The 25,975-nt window shown below is 36.4% G+C and overlaps 1 protein-coding gene and 1 long non-coding RNA gene across 2 annotated transcripts; both read right to left on the minus strand.

The window, feature by feature from the left end:
* Positions 1 to 243: 243 nt before the first annotated feature.
* LOC127870989 (uncharacterized) lies at positions 244 to 4,222 on the minus strand. The gene is made up of 4 exons (XR_008045030.1): positions 3,606 to 4,222; positions 3,374 to 3,445; positions 2,554 to 2,636; positions 244 to 1,917 (listed from the first exon to the last, which is right to left on the minus strand). It is a non-coding gene; the product is annotated as an uncharacterized LOC127870989 (long non-coding RNA).
* Positions 4,223 to 8,774: 4,552 nt separating this feature from the next.
* LOC127872492 (uncharacterized) lies at positions 8,775 to 25,975 on the minus strand. Its single transcript, XM_052415821.1, has 8 exons — positions 25,858 to 25,975; positions 17,000 to 17,036; positions 16,371 to 16,511; positions 15,104 to 15,885; positions 14,548 to 14,692; positions 14,098 to 14,291; positions 10,012 to 10,078; positions 8,775 to 9,022 (listed from the first exon to the last, which is right to left on the minus strand). The coding sequence occupies exons 1-8, from the start codon at positions 25,870 to 25,872 to the stop codon at positions 8,775 to 8,777; spliced, it is 1,629 nt and encodes a 542-aa protein (XP_052271781.1). The 5' UTR covers positions 25,873 to 25,975.

Consider the following 25,975-nt stretch of genomic DNA (forward strand, 5'->3'; position numbering starts at 1 on the left):
GCCTATAAGTCACCTTAACAACAGTGTAAAATATAACGTGATCATTATTATACAAATAGACAATGAAATATTTGAGCAACATACTTAGTTCAATGAATAAGTTAGCATCTTCTATATAATATATGTATAAGAACATAGCAAGAGTTCAATGATAATATGATATGTATAATTTTATCATAAGTAAGAAGACATATGCCTATATGGGCTGATCCATGCATTGAAGTTTGATTTTTTTTTAACAAATTTTGTATTATATTCATCTGGTGTCAGAAAATGGATCGAACTCAATACATGCACATAGAAATGTGACAGGAGTTGAGAACTCATTGAAGTTGGTTCGAGTGTATGATGCTGGCATTTAATTATTTAGGTGATTTGCATTTCAAATGAGTATGGCCATTAAAAAGTATTAAATGTTGATGTGTAAATAGAACACTGAGGCATATCTGGATACACTATCACATTCATAGTATCGATAATTAAAGAGGAAACTACTCTCGAGGTCAATTATAAGAGGCTTAGAGACATTGACTACAATGGTTTATTAAATACAGGTAATAAAGAAGGCAATGAAAAACACATATCGATAATCAAACAAAAAACTAAACATTTTGTAAGAAAAATTGTAGTTTTTACATGTGTAACAAGAAACCGGTGTAGACTGGTGATGCTCCCCAAAAGTGTTTTTTTGTCACAATATTGTACTATATATTCAGATAAAAGGAAACGTCTTAAGGGGCATAACTGTGGACAAAATTATACGATGGATGGATTAAAGCTTCATTGAATTCCGGTCAGTAGTTGGGGAGAAATAGCCTGGACAAGAATTGCACTATATGTACAGTTTATAGAAAATTTCAAAGGGCCATAACTCTGTGAAAAATCATCCGACCAGAACCGGCTGATAATATGCACATCTCCTGTTGGTAGTGAAGCTTCCCATCAAGTTTCATTGAATTACTGTAATAAGTTGCTGAGAAATAGCTCGGACAAGCATTGCACTATATGTGCAATGGAAAATTTCAAAGGGCCATAACTCTGTGAAAAATCATCGGATGAGAACCGGCTGATAATATGCACATCTCCTCTTGGTAGTGAAGCTTCCCATAAAGTTTCATAGAATTCCAGTCATTAGTTGCTGAGAAATAGCCCGGACAAGAATTGCACTATATGTACAATGGAAAATTTCAAAGGGCCATAACTCTGTGAAAAATCATCTGAAGAGAACCGGCTGATAATATGCACATCTCCTCTTGGTAGTGAAGCTTCCCATAAAGTTTCATTGAATTCCGGTCATTACTTTCTGAGAAATAGCTTGGACAAAAATTGTGCACAGACGGACACACGGACGGACAGACGAAGCGGCAACTATATGCTCCCCCCAAAATAAATTTTGGGGGAGCATAAAAATGAATTGATAAAAAACGCACAAAATATAACATAAAAAAAATATTTTATGCTAAATTCAATATTAAAACTTCCTAAAAAATGTAATTGCATTGTACAACCAAGAGCATTCATTATTTATAACATAATGTAAGATTGTACATTTTCAAAACACTTCTAAAATTATATTTACACTAAAGATGTGAAACTTAATAGTTATCTAACAAAGATAACTTCTGCGTCAACTTCAAATGAATATCAAACACGTCTTGGGCAACAATTCATTTTTTCGCTTTTCTCAATCTAGAGACATGCTGATCTCCAAGTATTGATGTAGGTGGAGGGGTGACGGGGGCTATAGTTGACCTAATTCTTTTGGAGTCTTCAGGCAGCTGTTCACATTTGCCACTTATTCTTTTCTTGCCTATGGTGAATTCATTTATAACTTCAGTGATCAAACCGGTTATGTATGTTTTTTTCACAGGCCTTGTGCTCCAATTACAAGCAGCTTTTGAGTACACCTTTTTTCTCCTGAAAGATTGTTTTATAACTGACATGATGTTTGAAAAAATGAAATGACAATTGCTAAAACAAAACAAAAGAATAAAGATCTATAGACAATATATATGCCATAATATAAATTTACTGATTCAGTGCATACTTTGCTGCAGTAGTTCTTTTATGACAGGAGCATTGTTTGCAAAATGTATACTTATTATTCATATCACATGAATGTGTCAAATTTGAGCTTAAATACATCATGTTTGTAAATTCAATTTAATTATTAATAATAAAAACTTTCAATAAGTAATCATAAATCTGTAAATTGATCCTTACAATTCAAAATTTAATAAAAACAGGAAATGTGTTTGTCAGAAACACTATATCCCCTACTGCGCCACTTTGATTTTTTTTTTTTATCATTTGGTAGGTTCAGATGAACTCTTTAAAGCTTATTACTTCTCTTGAATTTGTTTTTTTTTACCTTGACCTTGAAGGATTATCTTGACCTTTCACCACTCAAAATGTGCAGCTCCATGAGATACACATGCATGCCAAATATGAAGTTACTATCTTCAATATTGCAAAAGTTATGGCAAAATGTTAAAGTTTGACGCAAACAAACACACAAACCAACATACAGGGCGAAAACAATAATATAAATACCTCTCATTTCCTTCTTTGTCCAACAAAACAGGACGATTCAAGTGTTTTGAATAATCTATTGCTGCTAACTGACACCTGCACAGCTGAAAAAAATAATTTTAGAAATGAAACTCAGAAAATATCATGCAACTCATCATGTGAAAATCTGCCTTTAGGACTTTGATGATGTTACACTAGATATGAACTAATTCAACACCAATGACATATTCATAATCAGAATTCATTTCTTGATTAACTACTAGTTGTTTAAACATCCTGTGAACAAAAATACAAAAATCCTGTTCATAAATAATTTTACTATCACATGATGAAACAAGAGCACCGCGTTACGGGTGCCACGCTAGGCTTCGAAAGCTTGTCATAATTTTTTTTTTAGAGGTCACAGGGACATTGACCTTTGACCTTGTGACCGAAAAATGGGTGTGGCGTGTAGAACTCATCAAGGTGAATCCACATTTGAAGTTTCTAAGTTGTAGGTGGAATCACTTTGATTGTAGAGCAAAATGTAAAAGTTTTAGCACGACGCCGGCGGACAACACGACAACGATCAGCTGGCTGACGACACAACAACGACGAGCTGGCTATGACAATACCTCGGGTTTTCTCCGAAAACAGCCGAGCTAAAAATATATTCATATTTTAGTCATTCAGGCAGTTTATTACGAGACTTGTCACAAAGGGTACATCATTTTTACACTATTAAAATGTAAATTCTCAAAAAGAAAGAGCATAAATTCCTTTGTTCAATGAATGAGCATGTGTTCATAAAAAAGAAACACTTTAACAAGTGTATTTTTTAAACATTTAACTTTTTATTTACCTGAAAGCATTTCGCTTTGGTTTGGAGCGTATCAAAAGATGATTGTTGAAGCTCTCTAGTTCAGAAGTAGTTCTGAAATTTAAAAGCATTGCACAATTCTAAAACACATCTTTTATACTTATAAGGGTTTGTGTGTGTGTAAGTCAAATCGTGTTCATTATATAGCAAAATAATTAAGGGAATTTATAGAAAAGTAGCTATGAAACACAAACTGAAAATGAAGAAGACTTACGCATCGATCAATATTTCCATCATTTTCTCGTCCTTTTCAATCCCAGTAGCTTCTTTAACTCTTCTCCATCGATCACACTGAATACCAATGTCTATTATCCTTTCCCTTTTATTACGCCTGTACCTTGCATCTCTTGTTTTTTTTTAGTCTTAGCGCTAGCACTTGTTTTTGTCCGAACCATCTTGAATTCTTTTCGACCGCATATTCGTATTTGTGAAAAGTGATTTTCCAATAAAAATATTGATTTAAATATGAAGTATATTTTATTGGTTTATCAAAAATATTCAATGAAAATCAATTATTTGCTCAACAAGCTAAATCTCTTTCTTTAGAAATAATGTAATTTCTATGCCAAAAATAAATGACAGTACCATGTACCACGTGACTTGTCAGCTGATTTTCAGCTACATTTATTTTTAGGTCAAAAACGTCGAGCGGCGTTTTTGAAATATAATATGGAATTCCCATCCGCTTGGGCTTATGTGTTGGTTTGTGTTATACTTCCTTTAGTCTGCTTTGAGTTTTTATATCCTTAAATCAAAGGCGATAATCGTTTTTAATATCTAAAACAATAATTTTATATTTTGTTCAGACCATAATCCATTGGACAGTCCCTTTAAGAGCCCAATATATTCAAATAAATACATAAAATCATGTTTAATGAGAAAAAAATTGACAAAGAGCCGTGAAAAAAAAATCCCCACCCTCTGATATTGGAATCATAACAAGGTCATTAACTAGAATTTATCATAGACCTGTCTTCGCGGGCCGCAAAAATGTCGAAAGTAGCTTTAATCAAAAGCATCCATTGATCCTCCTATGGGCCATTGGACAACCTTTAAAAAAAAGTTCACTTTAAACAAGAAATATCTTTAAAAAAAGATATACGGCGTTGATTGTGGTCGATGTTTATGAACGATCAAAAGTTATCTCTATGAGATAAAAAGTAGCGGATGCCTTTTTTCTGCGCAGTTGTTAGCTACATCATAAGCAAATCAATTACGGGGTGTTGCGCCAGATTTCGTGGCTTATTTTGCTTTATGTTATATTATTACTCAGATATCTATATTTACAGAATAGAAAAACACAAGAAACATGAAAATAAACGAGTGCATATAGGTCAGCCGGCAATACTCGAATCTTATTTAATTGCATAATTATAGTATAGCGAATTATTGTGGTCATGCTTAATAAACTGATCTAAATGGATAAATATTTCTAATTAATTTTATCAAAATTGGTCCTTATCATGCAAATTTTGAAACCATATTAAAAATCGATGATTGACATACCACAATAATGTCGCCGAATATCTTTATTTAGTATCTTTCTGATCAAAACAGACTTCAAGTGCACAAAGTTTACGAGACGGCGTTTATATAAAGATTTCTGCAACTGACCGCAAACTGACCTTGATACCTTGCGGATTGGAATGCAATGCATTACAGTCACTACGTTATTGTCAGTAAGACACAATGATCGCAACCCCTTTTGCGAACTCCGGTGATGAACTGTATATAAACTCTGACTTTCACAAAATGACCGCGTGTTGACCCGAAACCTCGCGGGTTGAAATGCAATGCAAGTAAGTACTAAATATGACAACATAGACTTTAGTTAAACGCTTTTGCGCTGGTAATTCTCTGAAAATAAAAGGTGAACGCACAAACTGTATTTATGTCGAAAATTGATTGTAAAACTGTTCTATCTATTGGGCCTTTTTATTAGAGATAAAATTGTTTCATGCAGTACAACAGTGTAACAAAGACGCGGATATGTTTCCAATGTTCTGGTGTTATACTCAAATCAGCCAATGGAATAAATGAAGTGTATTCATTCGTACCTAGCCGCGGGAAATTTTATTTGAGTATTATTGGACACTTACAAAGGTCAAGTCAGGGTGAAAAGCTGGCTTATTCAGCTTACGCCGAAAAAATCTGTCCAGCCGTTAACTCACAGTCGGTCGAAAACCGAGCAATATTTCGAGTCCGTTTGTCAACCCGAATAAATCTTCTACAGACTTTCAAACAATATTTTCGAGTTTTTGCCGCTTAATCGATAGCTCGCGTCCTATTCCTTTAAAACAACGAGGCGTGTCAAATAATGCATGCACATGCAACCACTTACCCCTAAAAACTTATTCCAATACAATCAGAATGATAAGTATTTTTCATTTATTTACATTTATTAAACATCGTTGTTGTTGTTGATTGGATATTTATGTGCCTGGCTCTGTCAGTGTAATTCGCTGCTAAGCCGGGTTCAAGAGCGATGGCTACTTTCGTTTTCAAGTAAATCAAATTTAGAGTTATAACAGTTGTTGCAAAGAAAATATAACATTTTGGAATAAGTTTTTAGGGGTAAGTGGTTGCATATGCATGCATTATTTGACACGCTTCGTTGTTTCAAAGGAATAGGACGCGAGCTATCGATTAAGGGGCAAAAACTCAAAAATATTGTTCGAAAGTCTGTAGAAGATTTATTCGGGTTGACAAACGGACTCGAAATATTGCTCGGTTTTCGACCGACTGTGAGTTAACGGCTGGACAGATATTTTTGAAGTTAACTTTTTTTGAAAGGTTGTCCAATGGCCCATAGGAGGATCAAGGGGTGCTTTGGATTAAAGCTATTTTTGACATTTTTGCGGCCCGCGAAGACAGGTCTATAATTAAGTCTAGTTAATGACCTTGTTATGATTCCAATATCAGAGGGTGGGGATTGTTTTTTCATGGCTCTTTGTCAATTTTTTTCTCATTAAACATGATTTTATATATTTATTTGAATATATTGGGCTCCTAAAAAATATATATATGAAAAATACTATCCTGGGTACGTTACTTCCACCTGTGGTCACGCGCGGCGGAGAATGGTCATATTACTCGGAATCAACTATAAAGTAATCATTTCTAGTAAAATCGAATCAGATTCAACAAAACAAACAATTTGATACCAAGATGTAATATATTTTTAACACATAATGCAACTCAAAAAGCAAAAAACATTATTTACAAATATTAAGTGCGCGTACTCGTGACGTCATTATTAACACGTCATACGACACAATGCATGTTATTTCACGCTAAAGCTGCAGTTGTTTAGTGTGTTTTTTTTTTCATTATTTCTTAAACATCGGGGACGTAGAGGTATGATAAACAGAAAAACAGGTTAGTTACTGATCTTTTTGTTATGCATTAGGCTCGGCACAATTAAAATAATAAAACAATGTTTGCTTAAAATAACTTTGGGATTTTTCCATGTAGTTCGATTTTCCTATTCTATTTTTAAAGAAATAATTTACGACTTAGAAAATTGATGGGATAAATCGAATACTAGGTCGGTGCCGAATAAGCAAAGTGTATTTTGCTCGGCACGAAAATCTGAACCACTCGCCAAGGCTCGTGGTTGAGATTTTCTAAGCCTCGCAAAATAAACTTTGCTTTATTCGGCACCGACCTAGTATTCTCTATCTAAGCCTTGCCTGATATATTACAAAAATATCAGGCAGTAACCTGTTATTCTCTATATAACGGGCAACGTTATATCAGGCAGATATCAATGCTGTGGTATAATAAATATCAATGCGTGGTATGATTAAATATTTAATCTGATTACAAACACAGATATTATTCTTGAATCAGTATTAACCACATAGATTCTTGTTTCTGATTGCACACAAAGATTTAAATATTAGATCTTTATCACCTATAAATAAGCTTGAAATCTGATCACACACACAGAACTCGGAATCTTGGATCTTGGTAAAAACCCACTACAAAACCTTGTAATCGGATCACACATAGATCTATCCGAATCTAATATTTGTATTACTCACATAGAATCTTGGAATCTGATCCCATTCAAACTCAAAATATTGGATCCTTATTACCCATATAGAATCTTTGAATCTGCACACACACACACACATATATATATATATGAATCTTGGATCCTTGATATCCAAATACAATCGTCGAATCAGACGAAAAAATCACAAAGTATTTGCTCACACAAATCTTGATATTGGATCATTTTTTACACACATAAAATATTTGAATCTAATCGCACACATAGATCTGAATATGGTATAGTTATAACACACATAGAATCTTGGAATCTGATCACAGATATAAATCTGAATCGTGAATCCGTGTTTACCACATAGAAATTTGGAATCTGATCACACACATAAACCTGAATTTTGAGTTCTTGTGAACCACATAAAATCTTGGAATCTGATCATAAACATAAATCTGAGTTTTGAGTCCTTGTGAACCACATAGAGTCTTGGAATCTGATCACATACATAAATCTGAATTTCGAGTCCTTGTGAACCACATATAATCTTTGAATATGATCACATACATAAATCTGAATTTTGAGTCCTTGTGAACCACACAGTATCTTGGAATCTAATCCCAGACATAAATCTGAATCGTAGGTCCTTGTGAACCACACATAATTTTGGAATATGATCACATACATACATCTGAATCTTAAGTCCTTGTTAACTAAATAGAATCTCGGAATATGATCTCAATCATAGATCTTAATCTTGGATCCTTAATACCCACATATAATCTGAAAATCTGATCACACATATAGAATTGGATCTTGGATCCTTAATACCCACATATAATCTTAAAATCGTATATCACATATAGATTTAGATCTTGGATACTTAATACCCACATATAATCTTGAAATCGTATCACACACATAGAATTGGATAATGGATCCTTAAAACCCACATATAATATTGAAATCGTACCACACTTATATATTTAGATTTTGGATACTTAATACCCACATACAATCTTTAAATCGTATCACACATACATATCTGAAACTTGGATTCTTATTACATGCATAGAACATTGGAATCTGATCACTTTCGAAGATCTGAATCTTTGATTCTTATAACCCAAATAAAATCTGAAAATCTTATCACACATATAAATATGGATATTGGATCCTTAATAACCACATACAATCATGGAATCTCATAACACATTTGCCTTTCTATTGGATCCTGATTAACTTGAATTAACTTGAATTCTGATAAGTATCGCTATTACTATAATATTTACTTGAAATGCCTATAAATATATATATATATATATGTTTCAACTCACAAATATGTCTCAAACAATCCACAAATGCAAAATGCTCTCACCAACTCGGAGTGCTCACAGGAATCGAACATTGATCGTTCGTGCACTCGAAGATGACCGTCCGGAACTTGCTGAACAACAGATGTACCGACTTGCTGCTAGTGTGGAATACCAGCGAGCCTTCTCCGCATACCTTGGCCCTCAGCATCAAGATGTCATCGTCCAGGCGTGTAGCGATAAGATCGAGCGTATGAGCAGATATGCTCCTCGTGGTCTCGTTGTAAACCGACTCGCCTTGGAACCCCTCTACACGCAAAACAAAAATCAACGGAACTTCCAAAGGTATGATGCATATTTACATGACCTACATACGAATAACTCGATTATATGAACAGCATAACGATCCATTGGCTTAAGAATGGGATGCCAATAGCGGTATGAACTTTCTGTTTATGTGATTATTCTCCCTTATTTCATTTGAAGTTTTAATCATGTTCAAATTTATAAAAGTAGCCTCAGTCCCTGGCGGTATTTTAACAACAGAACTAAAATTCTCAAAGCTTTACCAAATGTCTGTGCGGTTATTTTAAGATCCTAACAAGGGTTTCTGTAAAAAAACGATTTTCCATGTTTTCAATTAAGTCTATATGAAACAAACGGTTTCGACATTTCTTGGCCTTTTGTGTCACAGCATGGAGCCCTTTGACTAGCCTGGACCGCCAAATTATTAGTTATGTGTGTTTATAAGATGCGGTTTAACTGTTGATTGTAGGTATTGTAGCCATGTTTGTCAATAAAACTAAAGTATTGAACAAATTTAAAACAGAACCAACATAGCACAGTTTTGCTATTAAACTGCTTAAAATCTATACCGTATTTACTGATAAAGCAACTTTGGATAGGGAGCAAGAGGTTACATTGTGGCGACTTAAAACTGTCAACGCAATCGTTTCAGAAAAAAAATGTTACCTCTCGGCAATGTGTTTAAACGGAGAGGAACTTTAAGCAAATTTGGTAGTGTGCCACTCAAGAATCAATTATTAAAGGGGAACTTTCAAATGTTAAAACATAAATACCGATTCATATTAAATTAAAAATACTGACAATAAAACAATACTTTAATCCATCTACGTAAACTATTAAATTATATAGATTGTTTAACCAATTAATATAAAATAAACTTAATATAAAGCTATGTATACACGTTTAAGTATCAACATGTTCTTATCAGTATAATAGCAGCAAGTACAGAAGAAAAATGATGATTAATTAAATAGCAGCTGAATTCCACAAACCTCTACACTCCCTCCCGAATTCTTCCACGATGACTTCTTTCTGGATTAAAGGCGATGTAAGCGATTCCTACAAAAGACACATACTCAATGATAGTCATTCATGTTGTATACTTTAAAAGATCGAACATATCGATGTACGTGGTATTAATTCATGTGTTGTCCTCTTACAAAACATTGTGATGGAAAGCATAGGGAACTAGGGCAACAAATGCAACTTTGGTCATTGGTTATTGCTGGGGCCGTTATATTTAAGCAATTACACAGAGGGAGTGCTTGTAATTGAACTATACTATGTATATGGGGCTACGGTAATGATTATAGAAATAATAAACCGAGTGCTTAACCTACAAAAGGTAGCACGTCAAAGATACAGAGGGAAATGTACTGCAGAATTTCCGAGGCAAAACGTACGGGGAAATATTGTACCTATGTCTCAACACGATAAAATATTGTACACAGGGAGAGAACAGGGACAGACCACATAGGAAAACAGCGCTGTTAGGGAACGCAATCGACAGACATAGCAGCTCTGAGTGAGACCTGACTCGCAGTAGGTGAGCTTTATGAAAGAAGCTCTGGCTAAACAGTCTCTGGTTATGTAGAACTAGCGAGGATCGGCGTGAGGGAGGCGTTGGTTTTGTAGAACTAGCGAGGATCGGCGTGAGGCAGGCGTTGGTTTTGTAGAACTAGTGAGGATCGGCGTGAGGCAGGCGTTGGTTTGTAGAACTAGCGAGGATCGGCGTGAGGGAGGCGTTGGTTTTGTAGAACTAGCGAGGATCGGCGTGAGGCAGGCGTTGGTTTTGTAGAACTAGCGAGGATCGGCGTGAGGCAGGCGTTGCTTTTGTAGAACTAGCGATAATCGGCGTGAGGGAGGCGTTGGTTTTGTAGAACTAGCGAGGATCGGCGTGAGGCAGGCGTTGGTTTTACAGTGAGAACAAATATTGTTGGACAGCTGGCTAGACTTCCTAAGGGAGTGAACCATATGCTCGTGACCATTCAATTCCCTTTGATGGCTGGAAGGAAGCATCTTACCACCATCATCGCACGAATTTCAGACCGTCATGACCGACATATCAAAGGCGGACCCTCTAATCTTGTAAGGTGACTTGAACGCAAGACTGCCAAGAGTTGGCAAGAGTTGGCACTTACAACACTGCCTGGGAAGGGGTCCTTTGAAACCATATAGTGGGTCACTACAACAGCATTTGTTTTATTATTTTGCTCCGGACATGAGCTGCATATGAACTCCTGCTCACAAACACGATGCCCCGAAACCGAACGTCATGGATGCACCCTCGCGCAAAGCGCAAGCAACATATTGACTATGCTAGTGACCAAGTCCATGTGCCCCGAAACTGCTTTACGCAATGCTCACATAAGCCTTCGGAGTCTCGGAGACAACTATGTGTTGTCAACCGGAGATCTGCATATATGGCAAAGTGTTCAACATTCAGAGGATCCAAGAAAAAACAAGAGCGTTGAAATGTTTCAAGCGCCTGCATAGACTTTGGTCTATCATGTCGTGTCTTGACAAGTTCAACTCTTCACAACATACCGGTAGTCACAATATGTCGTAATATTTAGATTGGATCATTTTAATTCCATAGGAAATGATCGTTTTGTCGTATGCAATACATGTTTTGCGCATAAGTTACTTGCTGGTGTTTATATACACTTGTGCTTTGCGGAACGATGCAATGACCCGCACACGTGGTCGAGAAGTCCGTAATGAATGATTTAACTATGACTGTGTAAAAATAATCTCAAACAACAAAATCTTACATTTCAACTTGACTCTTTAGAAGTAAGTGCGTCCTATTTATTATTGTGTTCTTGTGGCGTGATTTATTTAACGGGACCTTTTCACAGATTTTGGCATGTATTGAAGTTTGTCATTAAATGCTTTATATTGATAAATGTAAAGATTGGATATAAAAAGATCCAGTAAGAAAAAAAACACGAATAAAGAAAAAAAGTAACCCTCAACTGGGCTCGAACCACTGACCCCGGGAGTAACTAGAGGTTTGTCACAGACGTGACGTATACCGCACGTGCCGCATTGACACATACTATTTTACATGCCGTCTTCACAAAACAAGAGAATCTAATTTATGGCGATTTTTAAGAATGATTATGCCATTATCATGTAAGGCCATTTAAACCTTTGAACTCTTGAATTCTTTCGCATGACATGCCGTCCAATGACTGTGAACAAAATTAATGTACAGAGTCATTTTAAAATCTCACAATGAATGACATAGTTATGGCCCGGACAAGCTCATTTATGGCGATTTTTTACTTTTGAACTCCAAGTGTGACATTGACCCTGGAGATATCGACGTAATTCTTTTGCATGACACATCGTCCAATGATTATTAACAAATGTACCGAGTAATTTTAAAATCTCAAAATGAATGACATAGTTATGGCCCGGACAAGATCATTTATGGTCATTTTTTACCTTTGCACTCACAGTGTGACCTTGACGTTGCAGGTATCGACGTAATTCTTTCGCGCGACACACCGTCCAATTATTGTGAACAAATGTGCCAAATGATTTTAAAATCACACAATGAACAACATAGTTATGGCCCGGACAAGCTCATTTATGGCCATTTTTGACCTTAACCTTGGAGATATCGACGTAATTCTTTTGCACGACACACCGTCCAATGATGGTGAACAAATGTGCCAAATGATTTTAAAATTTCACCATGAATGACATAGTTATGGCCAGGACAAGCTCATTTATGGCCATTATTTTACCTTTGAACTCAAAGTGTGACCTTGACCCTGGAGATATCGACGTAATTCTTTTGCTCGACACACCGTCCAATGATGGTGAACAAATGTGCCAAATGATTTTAAAATCTCACAATGAACGACATAGTTATAGCCCGGACAAGCTCATGTATTGCCATTTTTGACATTTGAACTTGAAGTGTGACCTCGACCTTGGAGATATCGACATAATTCTTTCGCGCGACACACCGTCCAATGATGGTGAACACATGTGCCAAATGAATCTAAAATGTCACCATGAACAAGTTATTGCCCGGACAAGGCAATTTTTTATATTTGAACTCAAAGTGTGACCTTGACCTTGGAGATACCGATATAATTCTTTCGCGCGACACACCGTCCAATGATGTTGAACAAATATGCCAAATGATTTTAAAATCTCACAATAAATGATAAAGTCATGGCCCGGACAAGCATTTGACCTTTGAACTCCAAGTGTGACCTTGTCCTTGGAGATATCGACGTACTTTTTTCACACAACACACCGTCCCATGATGGTGAACAAATGTACCAAGTCATTTAAAAAGCTAACGATAAATGACAAAGTTTTGGTCCGGACAAACTTTCGGTTTAAAACACACTAAGTGACCCCGTGACCTATACTTTATATTAGCAATGCTCGTAGTATTACACCATATAACGACAACAACAAAACCTCCCAAGTTATTCAATCGTTTCGCGTTGCAACGCTTTATAATGTTAAGTTTTTTTTGTAATCGTCAAAAGATGCATGACTTTTTTCACAAATATCAAAACTACAACGAAAATTTGCGATTCTGAAACTTATTTTAAAATTTGGTCAATTTACCAAAACGTGAAAAGGGCCCCTTTAAGGCAATAAAATGTAGATGTAACGTAAATTGTAGAGAATGAATGACATTGTCAAGAAAAGAACAGTGTGCGTCGTTATAAATGTCATGGAGTCTATCGGGTTTCATGTTAAATGTCAGAAAATATTCCTTTTCGTAAATGTCAAAGAAGGAATATTGTGTTGAGGTCAACGGAAAAAAGTAGCGTTTCAAGGAGAGAAAGGTGCATTTATTTCTATGTCATGGGAATAAGATTCTGTCCATCTTGAATTCAATAAGAGTGCACATTTTGATATTGTAAATGACACAGAACACAACTATAAAATTTTGGACTTGAAATGAAGGGCAGGTTTAACTGTGGCTAATGTCTCCGACATGGGGGAAAACTGCCCCTTGATATTCGGGAAGAGCAATTATAAATGGCGGACGTTAGGCAAACGCTTCAGAATACAGCAGTTACATACGTGAGCCTTACTTGCTTATTGCGCATGACAAGAGGCAGATGGGCGGTGTCACACTGCAGGATTCCTGTCATAACGTTAGGTGACATCTCCGGCACATTGTAAATGCCACCTTGTCCTACCTCATACACATGCTCATACACCGAAGTGAAAGGTACCAATTTGGTAGGTATCGCCGCAGACAAACCGGTAATGTTAAGGCTTCGTTCTGATAGATAAAAAGATAGAAAGAACTATTAATAACGTGTGGGCCGAAGAAATCTGCATAGAAAAGCAATTGATGGTACACGCTTATGTGTATTAGTGTCAAGCTTACTCTTGCCTAGTATCTAGTTCTGCTCTGTTAAGTAAAGTAGTCTTTTGATAACTAGAAAAACAGCGTTATATGCGTCATCTTATAGTTGATATGTGAAAACTTTTACAATAGCTACATCAGTTGTAATAATATGTAAGGTATCTCTTACGTGTAATAATATGTAATTTGGCATTTGTCCCGTCGTAGCATTTTCCCTTTGTTACGTTTGCAAACGCTTCAAGGGGAGGCACGTACGTCAGACTCACGTTTGTGGCGTTGCCTCTAGCATACGCCGCACCGGTTACCTTCATGACCTGTGATATAATAGCAGAAACACATTATCATATGCAAACACACACTGCTAATGTCTGAATCCTCATGCATTAAGTATGGAGTTTAAAACTGTAGTTGGTATATTGTATTTAATTAGGACTTGTTGGCACGCTCATTGTGTTTTGCAGTCATTTTTTACTCAGTCAGCCTATATGTATCATGCAATCTTTATATGGACAGAGACGGTATGGATAGATGGTATTGCATTCAATATGAACTAAGTGGTGATAAATGGTGTGAATTGAATTTTTAAAAAACGTTATCATTCGTTACTTTAAGTGTATCTGCAACATATATTGTTCCGCACTGAATATATGGTAGTGCATCAAACAAAAAATGCGTTGCGCTCTTCCATCGTGAGCACATTGTTCATTGCATAAAAATCACATTACCTGAATTTCATGTGAAGCCTTGATGTGAGTCAAAGTACCGCTGTCGAGCCTCCTCGCCACTACTTCCGCCCTGTTGCTGATTACAAACGGCGCGAAGCCCGTCATCGAGACCTGCGTTTTGTTCCAGCTGCTGGTCAGTTTGACTATGTCACCGTATCCGCTGACTGCATTGGACCGCACCACATACTCCTTACCCCAGTATGAGCTAGGAACCAACTGCTCGATCGTGTGTGCAAAATTGCTGGTCAAATTGCGGGAACCAACAAACACCGCGATCGGCTGAAAGCTGTAAATATGAACCCCGCTAAGATCGTAGGTACTTTCGAATTGAATCGTGTCGAATGCGCCCATAGTGATGGCAGGGTCGTCCACCGAGTTGATGAATGTTTTTTGTTTACATAGGGTTATGTGGAAGGGCACGTTGTGTGGGAATTTGATCGAGACTATCGTGTCGTTGACGAACGCAGACACGGCAAACTGGCAGTAGCCGCCGTTAGCGCAGAACGTTGATGTGACGTACTCTGACGCGTTGAACGGTTCGACCGGACCGTCGATGAGGTACGACTGGGGAATGCCGAGAAAACCCTCCTTGTAGCCGTGGTCATCGACAAACACTTGCAGCTGAAATTTACCATCTGAACGCACCATCACTGTCTGGTTTGAATAGACGGAGCCACGAAGGGACCTGCTGTCGTCTTCAAATGTGTGGACCTTGCTTTCACCTTTCTGGACATCAATCGGTGGTGTTATGGTCTCGTTGATCCATGTGATGTTATTGAGGCCTAAAACAGTTCGTTTCCCCGTGTTTTGACAAGCAGTGCGTGTAAAATATGAAGTCCTGGCATTCTAAATTGCTTTACACATCGTTAATAAAATAATCTCGTAAAGTACATTGAATCGGCGTTATATTCTTGATTATTATATTATTAATTTATTAAGTATTTTATATGATGCAATATTTGACTCTGCACAATACTATGAACCAAAATTCAATATTTCTTTCATCACCGAAGACGTGTCCAGCCTAAGTATTCATGGTATTGGCACCCAATTCCCTATATCATGATATAAATAAGAATTTGAATCCCTTCAATAATTTAATGGCTGTGCTCCGCACAAGCAAATGACAATACGAAAAGAAAGACAGGCAGAAGATATACTACATTTGGGGCATAAAACCATGATCTAATTTTAAACGAAGACTATTCACAACTACGGATAAGCCGAAAGCACGTAAGCATTCACTGTTGTCTAGTTTTAAACTTACCAACAATTTGAACCTTGATAGACGTTTCTCCGGTATTCGTGAGGACAAACGTGTACTTGACCTTGTCGCTAGAGGTGACGCTATCATTGTCCCGTCTACCCATTAACGGCACCATGTACACTGTTTCAACCGCATTCCCTACTGGGTTTTATATATAAAAAAAGAACGACAACAAAATGCATAAATATCGAATACTCTAACAAGGAGGATTAAATGGCATTGGATGGTTGTATCTTATTTCATAAAATATAGTATATATTTTTCATGACTAATGTGAAGATTATGATCCAATGTCGCATATTGATGTTGTAAGAACAGAACATTTAACACCCGAAACGTTAATTTAACGCATACAGTAATTATAAGCATAACGATATTTAGCAAGTATCCAATTAGTATTTTATAACGATTTGTCACTACGTGTAAAACCGCTGTTTTTTTGTGTGCGCTGTTTTTGTTGGCCCAACAAAGCGACGGTCGCAATTAACATTGCACAGGTCCTCCGTTCCGTCTGAACCTTCTTTCGAACAAACGTTCTTTCAACTTTCAAGTCCAAGCCCGTTGCTCTGCCCTGATAGGAGATAGTGATGTCGTTCAACGTACAAAAGCCGGAACAAAAAGACACTTACCTTGTACCAACGCCGCCGCCGCACATAGCATCAGCGCCTTAAATCGAAAATAAAAATACAACCCTATATGGGTTATATAATGAACGTACTATTGTGTAAGGACTATTGATCGCCTCTTTACTTGTATAATATTAGACATTGAAATCAAACGGCCTTCGTTAGTATAAAACACGTATACAAAAAGGTTACGTGTTTAACTGTATTTCAAAACCCGCATGTTTCTTGTCATTATATTTATTGTATACATAATGCTGCCTTGAGTGTAACTCACAATGTGCACGTTTTACCCTCATCTTAGCTTATTAATTATGTTATTGTTTTCTATTGCTTTTACAAGTTATTATTATTCTACTTGTCCTATACAAAACAATACAAGATCATCAACATCGGTTGCAATTTTTTGGACTGATATCTGACTAGAGCAAGTCAACAGTTTTCGGTATTTTCCAAACACATATTAGGAACATATTTATTTATTTTTCATAATTACACGAACATAACTTTATATACGCCGATGTCAGTAAACCAAACAACTATGGTTTCAGAGAAAAGCGATTTGTAAACTTAGCGCTTTTATGCTCCATAACGTCCTGTGTTACTCAGATATAAACAAAAGGCTCCAGATTCCTTGATCGCTAAAATGGTGTTGTTAGCAAAGAGTTTAGAAAGAACGCTCGCTGTGCTGCTGTAATGGTTCATATTCATAATAGTAAAGAAGGACGCCCGCTATGACACTCCACTGGTTTACAAGCAAAGAGTTGGGAAAGGACGCTCGCAATGTCGCCCCACTGGTTTATTAGCAAGGAGTTGGAAAGGACCCTCGCTTCGTCGCTCCACTTGTGTATAAGTAAAGAGTTGGGAATGGGCGCTCGCGATATCGCTCCACTTGTTTATAAGTAAGGAGTTGGAAAGGACCCCCGCTATGTCGCTCCAATGGTTTATTAGCAAGGAGTTGGAAAGAACCTTCGCTATATCGCTCCACTGGTTTATTATCCCCGCCAAAGGCGGAGGGATATTGTTTTGGCGTTGTCCGTCCGTCCGTCCGTCCGTCCGGCACTTTTGTGTCCGGGTTCATATCTTAAAAGTGCTCTGGCGGATTTCATTGAAACTTGGTATGAGTATATATATGGATCAGAGGATGATGCACGCCAAATGGCATTGTACACCATCTGATAATAACGGAGTTATGGCCCTTTGTATCTTGAAAAAATGCTTTTTTAAGTGTCAAATATAAAACTTTTGTGTCCAGAAGAATATTGGCGGGGGATATCATTTCAACGAAATTGCTTGTTAGCAATGAGTTGGAAAGGACCCTTGATATGTCGCTCCACTGATTTATTAGCAAGGAGTTGGAAAGGACCCTCGCTTTGTCGCTCCACTTGTTTATGAGTAAAGAGTTGGGAATGGGTGCTCGCTATGTCGCTCCACTTGTTCATAAGTAAGGAGTTGGAAAGGACCCCCGCTATGTCGCTCCAATGGTTTATTAGCAAGGAGTTGGAAATACCCTCGCTATGTCGCTCCACTGGTTTATTAGCAAGGAGTTGGAAAGGACTCTCGCTAGCTATGTCGCTCCACTGGTTTATTAGCAAGGAGTTGGAAATACACTCGATATGTCGCTCCACTGGTTTATTAGAAAGGAGTTGGAAATGACCCTCGCTTTGTCGCTTCACTGGTTTATTAGCAAGGAGTTTAAAAGGACCCTCGCTATGCCGTTCCACTGTTTTTTTATTAGGGAGTTGGAACCTCGCTTTGTCGCTCCACTGATTTATTAGCAAGGAGTTGGAAAGGACCATCGCTTTGTCGCTCCACTTGTTTATGAGTAAAGAGTTGGGAATGGGTGCTCGCTATGTCGCTCCACTTGTTCATAAGTAAGGAGTTGGAAAGGACCCCCGCTATGTCGCTCCAATGGTTTATTAGCAAGGAGTTGGAAATACCCTCGCTATGTCGCTCCACTGGTTTATTAGCAAGGAGTTGGAAAGGACTCTCGCTAGCTATGTCGCTCCACTGGTTTATTAGCAAGGAGTTTGAAAGGACCCTTGCTATGTCGCTCCACTGGTTTATTAGTAAGGAGTTTGAAAGGACTCTCGCTATGTCACTCCACTGGTTTATTAGCAAGGAGTTGGAAATACACTCGATATGTCGCTCCACTGGTTTATTAGAAAGGAGTTGGAAATGACCCTCGCTTTGTCGCTTCACTGGTTTATTAGCAAGGAGTTTAAAAGGACCCTCGCTATGCCGTTCCACTGTTTTTTTATTAGGGAGTTGGAACCTCGCTTTGTCGCTCCACTGGTTTATTAAGTAAGGAGTTGGAATCTCGCTTTGTCGCTAATCTGGTTTATTAGCAAGGGGTTGGAACCTCGCTATGTCGCTCCACTGGTTTATAAGCAAGGAGTTTGAACGGACCCTCGCGATGTCGCTCCACTGGTTTATTTAGTAAAGATTTGTGGAAGGGCGATCACTGTAAAGTCACTGTTCGTATGACCAGGTGCGAAAATATTAAATAAAAAAATACTTTGCCGTTAATTGGTTTCTTGTTCATCCAAAATTAACAAAACAAATTGTTAGTCTTGATCGATACCAAACAGTTAATTTAAAGCACTGACAAAAATGTTTTGGTAATGATCTTTCGATTAATTATATATTTAATCACTTGTTGTAGGTGACCCCAAATTCGTAATTATATGAACATGGATAAATATGTGTATCATGATTCGCATGCGCAAATATGAAGCCCGCCAATGTGACCTGAAGTCTTTATGATAGTACTTGACCTTTACTGTTACAGAATGCTTTTTATGTTTTAATTTCAATCAGCAAACTCTTGAATACACGTTGAATTTATTTTTTTTAACTTCAGTAATATCCATGTGTTCAAAAAGCGTTTCATTCTGACACAAATAGCATCAGTTTCAAAGCTCTTAAAATGAAATATCAATATCAGAAATTTGAATGAACATTTGAAGACATTGCGTCACTATATTTACAACAAACTAATGCCTATTTTAGTTGGAATGAAAAACAATAGTAACCATAATGAGCTAAACAAGGCTCTGGATCAACGATTTCACAACCGCGCCCTTAAATACAATTGAAAGTGAACTATTGATAAACAGTCTTGTTGTTGTTTTGAACTAAATGTGAAAAGTTTTAACATTTAAACATTAATTATACAAATCAATTTTAATAGGGGCGGTGGATTTATGCTCTTGTTTTTTTTTTTACTCTAGCATATCGCATTATTATTTTCAAATACTGAATAATTTAGATTATTGCTATTTAATGTCAACAAATGCACATTTAATCCTGACTTATTTTATTTATTTGGTTTTCAGGTTTTATTTGCTTTTTTAGATATCTTTCAATTACTCAAATGTGGCAGATTTAAGCACTGCACCGTATTTGTCTTTAGCAGATCTTTCCTTTCGCTCACATGATGAGCTTTATGCTCTTTTAACCCAGTTATGCCTAGTGGACTCTCCCATCCTTCTGAATTGGATCAATTTATTTCCAAAATAAAGGATTTCTACTATATTTATTTCTATATTTATGATGCGGCTTCTCATCTGGGTCTACGCTGTTTGCCAAGGCCTTTTTTTCTAGACGCTAAGCATAAATGGTTTAATGATAAATTACATGTATATCATGTCTGGCTCTTCAAATTTTAAACGTCAAAGTAAAAATAGATAAAGACGTTAAAGAAACAACTTATTCTGGGCGAATCTAAGAGTCCACATGACTGTGTGTTTAGACATTATAAAAGATTAGCTAACATGATGTAATATAAGTACTGGTTTCAATACCAAGCCATTTATTTTATTACAAAGTTTTTTTTTGAAAATGTGTGCCTAATTTATTCAACGCTTCTGTACTGCCAATTATGAACTCAATGTCCTATCATTTGGCTCAGTGTTTGACTCAACAAAATTCCATGACTTTTTCAAATGTGTAAATTCTTCTGTCACTCACGGTTAACAAAATAAGGACACGCTATATAGATTTTGAACCAGTTCAGTGTGATGTTGTTTAAGGTATTTTTTTATTTCCTTTCTCTTTACGAAAATCAATAAGAAAACAAATTCTTAAAAGATAATTTAGAAAATATAATCTGAGAATACATGAGCAATAAAGCTGCCTTTAATAAGATTAGCTCTAAAAAGTATACGTATTGTTTCTATTTAATATGCCGTGTAACGGCTTGCATCGCGGTATAATTGGAAAATACATTTATCGGTTTGAAACACGAAGGCGACTACGATGAGCAATTGAATTTTAAAGTGGTATGAACAGTGAACATTAGTGTTTTTTAGCAATAATCATGAAGTGGCAATATTTAATATCAGTTCCTTCATGTTAATAATGATAAAATAAACATTTAATAAATTCATGCCATATTCGTAGTTTGAGGTACATCTGATTCTTCTGAGCAAAATATGTTAAAAGCCAAAATGAATAATTTAGATGTTAAAAACCCATCAAATGCAACACTACACAATTGCTTTCCTGATATCTGATATATTCTGTATGTAAACTTTATCAGTTATTCCCTTTATCATTGAGTTGCGAATATTTTATTAACAGTTTGCTATACCTGTCTCCGAACGTCGATAATGCCACAACATTTGCGTCTTGTTCTGAGAAAACTGGGCATAATGCATGTGCGTAATGTGTCGTCCCAGATTAGCCTGTGCAGTCCGCACAGGCTAATCAGGGACGACACTTTCCTCTTAAATTTGATTTTTGCAAAGAAGAGACTTCATTTAAACGAAAAATGTCATAAAATCGAAAAGTGTCGTCCCTGATTAGCCTGTGCGGACCGCACAGGCTAATCTGGGACGACACTTTACGCACAAGCATTATGCCCAGTTTTTTCAGAACACGACTCAAATCGGTTGATCAGTTTTTCGACGGAAATTTTGAAGAACTCGAGCGAAAAAAATAAATAGATTCCTATTCCGATATAATCAAAAGCGAGCAGAATAACAAATGCGTATTTATCCGTATAATCGAACATTTTTTTCGAAACAAATGCAATTCTTAATACATTGTCAATAATGTCCTTTTAAAGGGACCTTTTCACAGTTTTTGGCATGTATTGAAGTGTGTCTTTTAAATGCTTTATATTGATAAATATAAACATTGGATCAAAAAGGCACCAGTATAAAAACTCGGCCATCTGTGCTCACACAATTAGTGATTTATTTTATACTTAATATAAGAAATCCTCGTGGTATCACGAAATATAACGACAACAACAGAACTCTCCAAATTATTAAATCGTTTCGCGTTGCAACGCTTTATAATTTTCAGGTTTTCAAATCGTCGAAACGTGCATATAATGGATATTTTAGGGCATGATAAATGATCAGTATTACTGTTTCCTCACAAATACCATAACTATAACGAAAATTTGCGAATCTGAAACATTTTTTTAATTTGTCAATTCACCAAAAAGTGAAAAGGCCCCTTTAATACAATAATAATCTGATACAGTGTTTGTCCTCGAATAGTGCTACTAGTTGTTAAAACAAACCATGTTTTGCCGATATGTAGTGTTACTATCACTCTTGAATGACGAACGAAGGGGAGGATATATCGTTTTGTAATTCTAACATTATGTCAGATGTTATAATTATATGCCTATGCTCAACAATTTTAGGCAACAATCTTAGCCGTACGGACGCAGCCAGTTTCTTCGGCCGTTTTAATTAAAATAACACAAGTTTATTAAGGATCAATAATAATCAATGAGTGATTTATAATTGTGCGCTTGATGCGCTTATTTGCTCTGTACCACTAGCAAATAGCCAATTGTTATTAATTGAAACCTTTCGGGAGACGTTTAATACAAAGCAGCAGTGACCGCTGAGAGAAAAAAATGTACTAAAATATATGTATCCTAATGAGGGAGTTCAAACAATTAGATGATAAATTAAATTTTCGATAAGTTTAAGACTCGAACAAACAACTAAGTACTGCCAGTTTGTATAATCAAACGTTTTTAGAAAAGTAAAAGTCTATGTCGTTAAAAGTAGGCTTAAATAAATTAATAAAAAATAGTTGTTTTTTATTTAAATCGGTTTGGAACAAATTGAACACTACGGACGCAGTAATAAAAATGCTTACACTTTATTTCACTTTACACTGTTTATGTGTTTATGCGAATCCGAAGAACATGTGATCAATTTGTTGTGGCCTCATCCTGAATTTTACCTGCGCGTCGGGCCAACGATCTAACAATTCCCAGGCCAGAACTGAATTTCGGTCACCTCGAGCGTTTGGTATATGCCTTATTTTGCCGACTGATATTTTGTCAGGAACATATGAAGAAAACTGTACCAGGTTAAAAAGGTTACATTAAAAAAAGATATCTATCCCATTTGATTGTGTGTTTTATTATGGACAACTTTTAAAATGGATGTTTATGCTTACCCTCGTTTATCAAAATCTGCGGTTGTGTTACAGATACATGTACTTACGGTAATAATTCCTGTGATGAACACTGATATGCCGATTTGTTATAATGGAACTATAGCGACATGAAAACCACAAACAGAACAATGCCACAATCAGAATGTTAAATATATGGGCTGTGCTCCGTGAAAAGGGGGGTTTAATGTATGCTGTTGTTGTTGTTGTTGTTGTTGTATGTGCGTAAAATGTCGTCTCATATTAGCCTATGCAGTCCGCACAGGCTAATCAGGGACGACACTTTTAGCATTAAGCGGATGTTTGCTACGAAGAGACTATCTTTAAACGAACAATACAATAAAAGCGGAAAATGTCGTCCCTGGTTAGCCTGTGCGGACTACATACGCTAATATGGGACGACAATTAACGCGCATGAATTGAAACCCATTTTCACAGAGCACAGCTCAGATTTTTCATGTTAATATCGAAATGATATGTCATTATAAAACACGAACTTCTTAGTTAGTTTCAATAACCACATAACGCATTTACCAAAATTTTTCTAGAATACCATGTAAGGGCTGAAAATGTGAATTGTGGCCTTAAGGTTCAAGTTGCGTTTGCTTACACAATTATAATGAGTTTGTGCATGCATTTTAACGATTGAAAACCAAACATTCAAAGATTCTATATAAATATATTATTTGTCAAACTTTCATATAATGATAATTACATAAAATATATAATTGCAGATCGATGATGGAGAGGTAATAAACAAAACAAGCAAAACCAAAGATGTCATTTTGACTAAAAATAATGCAGTCTCTATATTTATAATTTATCAAAACATGGGCGGAAAAGAAACTTCGTGAAGTTATTTTAAACCATTTGCGAATGTTCGCTGCAATTCGATTGATACTTTCAATTCTACCCTTATTGTACGAATATCTAAAAAAAGAGCGTTTACATTACGGTGGATTTAATACAAATACATTTATGAACCGCGTTTGATATTGACGTTCGTTTTAACCACCCATTGTGTCGCGTTCTGATAAAACTGGGCTTAATGCATATACGTAAAGTGTCGTCCCAGATTAGCCTGTGCAGTCCGCACAGGCTAATCAGGGAGGGCACTTTCCGCCAAAATTGGATTTTTGCTTAGAAAAATGTCATAAAAGCGGAAAGTGTCGTCCCTGATTAGCCTGTGCGAATTGCACAGGCTAATCTGGGATGACACTTTACGCACATACATTAAGCCTTTCTACGCTATCAGCGTTTTGATATGGAAATGTTTGTCTCTGGTGGGCCTGTCGTTATTGACGTTTGCTGTTTTAATTGGTTAACCCATTTTTGCCTAGTGGACTCTCCCATCCTTCTAAATTGGATCAATGTATTTCCAAAACAAGGGATGTCTAGTATATTTATTTCTATATTTAAAATATTAAAGCAAAAATATTTAAGCAACAGCGCAGACCCTGATGAGACGCCGCATGATGCGGCGTCTCATCTGGTTCTACGCTGTTTGCCAATGCCTTTTTTCTAGACGCTAGACATAAATGGGTTAAAAAAGGAAATAAACATTCAGACGTTATGCACAAAATTGACAACACCTTCATATTTTCGAGCTTCCAATGCGCTTTTTTATATAGGTGTGTATAATTTTATTTAGTGGTAAAACTATTAGCCCCCGTATATTAATGAAAAGACGGAATATTCTTCTCAACTGAAAACTATACCTTTTAAGTACACTGACTTTAAATAATCAAAACAATTTCGTTAGAATAATAACTTCCGCTATAACGACAGAAGTTTCCATAGGTCTAAAAAAATTGTTATCTCGGGTCCATTTAAAATTTCGTTATGGACGTCATTTTTCGCGGAACGTTTTATTCCAAAATGTGCCAACGTTATGCCGTTTGGCACAGCATTTTATAAAAAATCTATTTGGTATCTATGCAAAATTAGAGTGACAAGTACGCGTTAAAACGCCGAGAAATAACTTGATAGCAACCGGATCAGTATGTTTGTTAAAAAAAAACACTTTAATATTTTGACAGATATCCACGTTATCACCTTATCATTTGCCTTAATATGAAATAGCACTCATGTATTGCCGCGTGATGTTTCAGTTTAATAATCAAAGATTCTACATCGATTCTCTGAATTTTATTTTTTAGATCTATAAACCTCGACATCCTATTCAAATAACAAAATGTAGAAGAAACGATAATGAGCAGAATGCTACTGTGCGATTATTTAAATTAAACATCTGAATTGATATTTCTGTATCAAATAAATGGAACGAAAATGTCACCGTAGTTCTGTTAAATAAATACAATAGAAACGCGATCAGCATTAATGTTTCTATATGCATATGATTTCTGATGAAATTGAACATTATTATAAAGGTAGGATTAAAAAGAAAGCGTAGAAAAGTAAAAGCGACTTACAGCCACGGTTGCCATGTCTGCTCCTCTCCGATCGTCCGCCAGATATGTCGTTCTTCCGGTTCGGCAGACGACACTCTACCCACCTTATGAAATATTCATGTAGCCAATTCCAACCAAG

The sequence above is a fragment of the Dreissena polymorpha genome, chromosome 3 (genome assembly GCF_020536995.1).
Source record: "Dreissena polymorpha isolate Duluth1 chromosome 3, UMN_Dpol_1.0, whole genome shotgun sequence".
NCBI lineage: Eukaryota > Metazoa > Mollusca > Bivalvia > Myida > Dreissenidae > Dreissena > Dreissena polymorpha.

Bases quoted from the DNA above. Each gene is read 5' to 3' on its own strand.
- LOC127872492 (XM_052415821.1), bottom strand. The intron at 16,512-16,999 runs GTAAGTGTCTTT...TATAAAACCCAG, and splicing joins GGCGGCGGCGTTGGTACAAG to TAGGGAATGCGGTTGAAACA. The intron at 14,693-15,103 runs GTAATGTGATTT...ATTATATCACAG, and splicing joins AGGCTTCACATGAAATTCAG to GTCATGAAGGTAACCGGTGC.